The 7,454-nt window shown below is 47.5% G+C and overlaps 1 protein-coding gene across 1 annotated transcript; it reads left to right on the top strand.

The window, feature by feature from the left end:
* Positions 1-287: 287 nt before the first annotated feature.
* Positions 288-6,957, top strand: LOC124211545 (uncharacterized). Its single transcript, XM_046610710.2, has 2 exons — positions 288-2,473; positions 2,538-6,957. Exons 1-2 carry the CDS (start codon positions 1,150-1,152, stop codon positions 6,560-6,562), a joined length of 5,349 nt encoding a protein of 1,782 aa, XP_046466666.1. The 5' UTR covers positions 288-1,149; the 3' UTR covers positions 6,563-6,957.
* The last annotated feature ends 497 nt before the right edge of the window (positions 6,958-7,454 follow it).

The following is a 7,454-nucleotide window of genomic DNA, read 5'->3' as shown; positions in this document are numbered from 1 at the left end:
TTTGCTGTAAATATTCTCTATTCTTTGATTGTTGCAAGAGTTGTTGAATAATAAAAAGACCTGCAGTTTCTTAAGACACTCCTAACTGAATCGGACATTTTACCGCCAAATTCCCAGGAATGACTTTCGTCAGTGCTGTAAGTCGAAAGAAGTAAAGCAAAAACGAAATAAGAATGATCGAATTATTTGGGATAGGTTTTGCCTGGTCTGTTTTTTTTTTTTTTTTTCAAGGCAACCCTGCACACGCGAGCTTTCAAAAACCTCTCCTAGCTCTTTATATCTGTTCAGTCAACACCCAAACTGCCCGGGCGAAGCGAAGTTCGGCTTACCCGCAGCAAGAAGGCAGCACTAAGCAGAGCACAGATCACCCGACAATCGATAGCCAATCAATGAATCTCTAGTTCAAATTCACTGACACTTGCGCATTTCGCTATTCTCTGACGTCATTCGCTATGAATTTTCTGATTGGCTCTTAGCTATGGGACATGCTTGGTCTTCCTCACGGGGAAGAAGATTCGTTTTCTAACGGTTTCCGCCATTATTCTTCTTTCGGCTACCTCAAGTTCACCTCGTGTTCTTCTCTCAGCTAATTTTTCTAATTGCTTGGCTTCTGTTAACCAAAATTACTGTGTGTAAATTCGCTTTAAATCAATTATTTAATTAATTGTGTTTTGGGTGCATTCGCTGCCACGTGTTACTCTTGGCATTGTATTTATTCGGGTAATTCGCTAACTGTATATAGTGTACAATAAATATCATTATAATTTTTTTGTTTTTTGCCAAATTCAGTGCGCGCAGTTTTTTTTATTTTTCTCTTTTTATTGTGACAAACTGTATCAGACCAGATCCCGAATTCCTCTATTGTTACTCGCTTTAACATTTGGTCCTTCGAGCCGGATCGGTGCTGGTTTGGTCACAATAGAATTGTGCTTGGCTTATTCTCTGGGTTATTTCTCACGTTAACAATTCGTGTTCAGCATTTGGTGTATTCGCTGTGCAGTGCCAATCTGGTGAAAAGCTAAGTGTCAAAGGCATCGCTGGACACATCGGGTGTCGCCTTTGGCGGTCAGTGTACACCGGTACATAGAACTTTTCCGTATCATTTGACCGAAAACTTAGTTCCGGGTCACCAGCACTGTTATTCGCATCATGTCTCTCAACAACAAGGCTGCGCTGCAGCAGGACCGGGTTGATTCTCTGGCCAACATTGATCAAAGACTCACGCCTGAGGCACTTCAGGCGATGTCTCTCGAGCAAGCCATGGCCCAGTTGGCTTTAGTCAATAGAACCGTCGACCGTATTGAGGCCTTGCACGAACGCATTTACGAGGAGCACGAAGAAGTGCTCGAACATGAGTACCACACCGCTCAGGTCTATCAACGTGGTGCAACGCTGTACGGGAGCCTGCAGACCCGCTTGGAGGCCAAGGTGAACTCCCTGAAGGCAGAGGCGACACCTAGGCATGCAGATGCTACACAATTTTTCGCGACTGGGCCATCCTCTACTAAATTGCCTCACATAAAACTACCGACATTCGACGGGGATTATACGAAATGGCGTGGGTTTAGGGACTTATTCACCACCCTCATAATTGATGCCGAGCAACTCACTGGGGCACAGCGCATGTCCTACCTCAAGACGCAACTCAAGGACGATGCACTGGCACTCATCGCAAACGTGCCTCTTACAGACGAGGCATTCCCTGCTGCTTGGGATCTCCTCGTCGCGCGTTATGATAACCCTCGTCGGCTTCTCAACACCTACTTGGAGGAACTCCTCACCACAGAGCCAGTGCCTAATCACTCGGCACCTCAGCTAAACGCACTTGTATTACAGACACAGAAAATTATCGATGCGATGGGAACCTTACGAGTCTCCATTGCGGACTGGGACCCTATCCTGGTTTTCGTCACCCTCAGACGTCTGGTACCAGAACTTAGGGAGGAGTGGGAGAGTACCCTGGGCATCTCGAATGAGCTGCCGGCGTACCAGAAATTACAAGACTTCCTCATCGGGAAGGTACGCGCCTGGGAGATCAGCGCCATCGGAGTCACCTCACGACCAACCTCACCCAAGGAGGACAAGGCTTCAACCTCCAAGCTGCTAAAAACCTCTAGCAAGCCCCCAAACACACGGTCACCCTCACATTCCAGCAAGACTGCAAGTACCCCCTCTGGTTCCACCGCTCAAGTATACTATACACCTAAAGAGGCTACAGATGAACCAGGCATCTGCCAACTGTGTAGGCAAAAGCACTTTATTTTGTACTGTCAGCAATTTAAGGTTGCCTCTGTCGCACAGCGCCGTACTATGGTTCAAGATCATCGACTGTGCTGGAATTGTTTGGGACGCCACCGCTCACAGGACTGCCGCACCACTACAAGATGTCGCCACTGTGGCAACAAGCACCACACGGCCATCCATGAAGAATCTCGGGCTAATCCTCAACCGACTGCTGCTTCGGGCAGCTCAGGTACAGAATAGTCCTATTAGGTCATTCGCTATGGACAGAATTCGCTAACTGCAATTGTTTTTAGGGCTCAATTCTCTGGAAACAATAGCCTTACTTGCTACAGCAACTTGCAGGGTATATTCGACAACGGGAGCTCCTCTGACAGCCAGACTTCTGATAGATCAAGGTTCTGAGCTGTCATTCATGACGAATTCGCTACACAAGAAACTGGGACTTCCTCTGAAATCCGCAAACGTGGGCCTACGGGCCATCGGCAACACATCTGCTGGCCGCACATTGGGCTCATGCACTGTTGAGCTACATTCGCTATATGGGAAGAATTCGCTAAAAATACAGGCCCACATTCTCTCTGTGTTGGCGGTAGACTTGCCGTCATACACCCTTATCGACAAGAAATGGTCGCATCTACTGGGACTGCAATTGGCTGACCCGCAATTTCTGCAGTCCAGACCAATTGACATCATTTTGGGAGCAGCACCTGCAGCTTTCATCATGAATGAGAAGATTCGCAAAGGGCCTGTTGATTCGCCAATTGCTCAGTCAACCCTCTTGGGCTGGATTGTCTACGGCTCAGTCAATCCAACTGCTACGAAATATTCGGCCAATTCTCTGCACGTGTCAGCCGACGAACAGCTACCGGATCTGATCTCCAGATTCTGGGACCAGGAAGAACCGCATGATGAGCAGCACATTCGCTATAGTGAGCAGGAGGACGAATGTGAAGCTCACTTTAGATCCACACATTATCGTCACCCAAATGGGCGTTACGTGGTGCACTTGCCACTCAAGGACAAGGTAGAAGCACTTGGGAATTCACTGAGATCCGCACAATTTTCACTGCGTCGGGTTTTGAAACGGATGAGCACGGACACTACTTACAGTGACCTCTACCACAACTTTATGTCTGAGTACGAGAACATGGGTCACATGAAACACATTTCTATGGCAGATCTACCGGAACAACATTGCTTCCTACCTCATCACGGTGTCCTCAAGGAACAGAGCACTACTACAAAGCTCAGAGTAGTGTTCAATGGATCATGCAACACCTCATCAGGAGTTTCGCTGAATGGGATCTTACACGTTGGGCCAAAAATACAAGTAGACATCTGCGATGTACTACTCCGCATTCGTCGGTTTCCAATACTTTTTGGATCCGACATCACAAAGATGTTTCGGCAAATTGACATAGATCCGAAGGACTGGCCGTTACAGTCCATCCTCTGGAAGACCAAGGACAATTCTCAGCAAGCGTACACCCTCACTACGGTCACATACGGCACAACTTGTGCTCCTTATCTTGCTGTCAGGACTCTACTGCAACTAGTAGAGGACGAAGGATCCAAATACCCGCTGGCAGTAGCTCCAATGACTGAAACCCGCTACGTAGATGACATCTACGGGGGAGCTGACACAGAGACGGAAGCGATTGCAATCGCTAAACAAACCAGGGAACTCTGTGCAGCTGGATGCTTCCCATTAACAAAATGGTCAAGTAACAGCGCTCGGTTACTCGCTACAATGTCACCAAACGATCAACCAGTGAACTCGCTACGGGAAATCGGAGATACTACGGTGAAGGTCCTCGGAGTTGGCTGGAATCCTCACCACGATGTATTCCAGTTCAACTATCACTTGGCTGAAGATCCTCCAGCAACAAAACGGGCAATCTTGTCTGAAATTGCTCGTCTGTATGATCCTCTCGGTTTCCTCGCTCCGATCATCATCAAAGCCAAGGTGATCATGCAAGAACTCTGGCTTGAAAAACTGGGCTGGGATGATCAATTGGCTCCGACACAACTCCACAAGTGGACGGTATTTCGAGCGGACCTCACCAACCTTGCTAACCTCCGGGTAAACAGATGGATTAATCTCAAGGAGAATGTGTCTGCAGAGCTCCACGGGTTCTCAGACGCATCCCAACTCGCTATGGCTGCGGTGGTCTACCTGAAGGTGACGGATCTTCAGGGGAATTCGTCAGTTGCACTTTTATGCTCCAAAACTCAAGTAGCCCCTCTGAAACCACTCACAATTCCACGTTTGGAGTTGAACGCTGCCGTACTTCTCACCAGACTTACTCTCTACGTGCGAAAAACACTTAACTTGGAGCAAATACCAATCTATTTGTGGACTGACTCTGCAGTAACCCTCGCTTGGATACAAAGTCAACCCTCTCGCTGGAAAACTTACGTACGCAACAGGGTTGCGAAAATACAAGACACTCTTCCTGGAAGCCGCTGGACCTTTATCGCTGGGAAAAGTAATCCAGCTGACTGTGCTTCGCGAGGACTGTCAGTTGGCAAACTGCTGAAACACCCGCTTTGGTGGTCGGGTCCAAAATGGCTCAGTTTGTCCCAAGAAAACTGGCCAACTATTGAACCACCTGCTACGACCGCAACTCATCAGGAAGAGAGACCAGGTCTAACCTTCATGACATTCGCTAAAACAGATTCACATCCTCTGCAAATTCTCTTAGAACGCTTTTCTCGCTGGGTTTCGCTGGTTCGAACGCTTGGAATCTGTCTACGTGCCATCAGCCGAATGAAAAAGGTGCCACAGTCCTCACTAGCCACCCCGCTATCTGCTGGAGACCTGGAACCCGCAAAATGGCTACTGGTCAAATATACACAAGGCCAGTACTTCTCATCGGAACTCAAGCTGCTTTCTGACGGGGGATTCCTACCAAAAAATCACCCACTCGCCAAGCTGACCCCCTTTGTCGACTATCACGGAATTTTGAGAGTCGGTGGCCGCTTGAAAAATTCGCTATTGGACAGTCAGCAGAAAAATCCAGCGATTCTGCCTAGATACTCACTGCTGACGTCACTCCTCATCGATCATGCACACAAACGGAACTTTCACGGGGGAACGCAATTGACTCTGGCTGCGTTACGCCAATCCTACTGGATTATTGGTGGCCGCGTACCAGTCAGATCTCACATCTTACGCTGCGTAGTCTGTGCTAGACACCGAGGTGTTCGAGCACAGCAATTGATGGGACAACTGCCCCCCTCTAGAGTGACTCCCGCACGAGCGTTTCTACATACAGGATTAGACTACGCTGGGCCAGTCACTCTGAAAACCTTCCAGGGTCGTGGAGCGAAAACTTACAAGGGGTGGATTGCAGTTTTCGTGTGCTTCACGACCTCCGCTATACATCTGGAACTCGTCACGGACTACTCTACAGGCGCATTCATCGCAGCGTATCGGAGGTTCGCAAGTCGCCGGGGCGTCTGCCACACCATTTATTCGGACTGTGGTACAAACTTTGTGGGTGCAGATGCAACTCTAAGGGCTGAATTCGCATCAGGATCAAAATCACTGGGAGAACTTTCACATTTACTGGCTACAGATGGCACAACCTGGAAGTTCAATCCGCCTGGAGCTCCGCACTTTGGAGGTAAATGGGAAGCTGCCGTCAAGTCTATCAAATTCCATCTCACAAGAACTATCGGAGAGCATCTGATGACTTACGAGCAGCTCACTACGGTGTTGACACAGATCGAAGCCGTGGTAAATTCTCGGCCTCTCGCCCCACTCTCGGAAGATCCTGCCGACCTGGAACCACTAACTCCAGGTCACTTCCTCATTGGAGAACCACTCACCGCTGTTCCGGAACCTTCGCTACCTTCAACAACGGAATCGACGCTAACTGGGTACAAGTTGCTACAGCAACTGTTGCAACAGTTTTGGAGACGTTGGAGCAACGAAGTGCTTCAACGTCATCAGGGCATCTCCAAATGGCATCGGGCGTCCAACGACATCAAAGTTGGCTCTCTGGTGCTCCTCACAGATGAGCGGTTCCCACCTACCAAATGGCCACTCGCTAGGGTAATCGCTATCCACCCAGGGAAGGACGGACATACCCGCGTAGTGACACTGAAGACAGCTACCACGGAATTGACCCGACCAATTGCGAAACTATGTGTTCTGCCCATTGAAGATCTTGACGTCTCAGCCGTCAACCCGGGGGAGAATGTTCAGTCAACACCCAAACTGCCCGGGCGAAGCGAAGTTCGGCTTACCCGCAGCAAGAAGGCAGCACTAAGCAGAGCACAGATCACCCGACAATCGATAGCCAATCAATGAATCTCTAGTTCAAATTCACTGACACTTGCGCATTTCGCTATTCTCTGACGTCATTCGCTATGAATTTTCTGATTGGCTCTTAGCTATGGGACATGCTTGGTCTTCCTCACGGGGAAGAAGATTCGTTTTCTAACGGTTTCCGCCATTATTCTTCTTTCGGCTACCTCAAGTTCACCTCGTGTTCTTCTCTCAGCTAATTTTTCTAATTGCTTGGCTTCTGTTAACCAAAATTACTGTGTGTAAATTCGCTTTAAATCAATTATTTAATTAATTGTGTTTTGGGTGCATTCGCTGCCACGTGTTACTCTTGGCATTGTATTTATTCGGGTAATTCGCTAACTGTATATAGTGTACAATAAATATCATTATAATTTTTTTGTTTTTTGCCAAATTCAGTGCGCGCAGTTTTTTTTATTTTTCTCTTTTTATTGTGACAAACTGTATCAGACCAGATCCCGAATTCCTCTATTGTTACTCGCTTTAACAATATCTTTATCCTTGATATCAACGGTATGATAAATGATTCGTTGAAGAGACTTACACAAGGCCTACACAGGTATTTATTTGTCGCAAAGAGGTTAAAGTTGGCGCTCCGTTATGTTAACTCAGGGCGGACAGATATCTCCTGAATTTTAGAATATAAATAACACGCATATTTTCAAGCTTATATTCCTGCAGAAAGGTGCGCAGCTACGCACTGAATCATCCACGATAATAATTCAAGAGTTTCCTAAACTCCAACAAGCCTCGGATCTTCCTTCTATACAAATATATTCATTTAAGTAGCCGTTTCTTCGCGCGGGCACCACGTGCGTTAATTAATGCAGCTTTTCATATTGCTTTTCAAAGAATCTTGATCGTAATAAATTTTGATGCTTGATTTGACCGTGAA

This window comes from Neodiprion pinetum, chromosome 2 (assembly GCF_021155775.2).
Source record: "Neodiprion pinetum isolate iyNeoPine1 chromosome 2, iyNeoPine1.2, whole genome shotgun sequence".
Taxonomy (NCBI): Eukaryota; Metazoa; Arthropoda; class Insecta; order Hymenoptera; family Diprionidae; genus Neodiprion; species Neodiprion pinetum.
Note: the sequence above shows the minus strand (reverse complement) of the source record. Positions and strands in the feature narration are given on the sequence as shown.

Bases quoted from the DNA above. Each gene is read 5' to 3' on its own strand.
- LOC124211545 (XM_046610710.2), top strand. From the start codon at position 1,150: ATGTCTCTCAACAACAAGGCTGCGCTGCAGCAGGACCGGGTTGATTCT. The intron at 2,474-2,537 runs GTACAGAATAGT...AATTGTTTTTAG, and splicing joins TGCTGCTTCGGGCAGCTCAG to GGCTCAATTCTCTGGAAACA.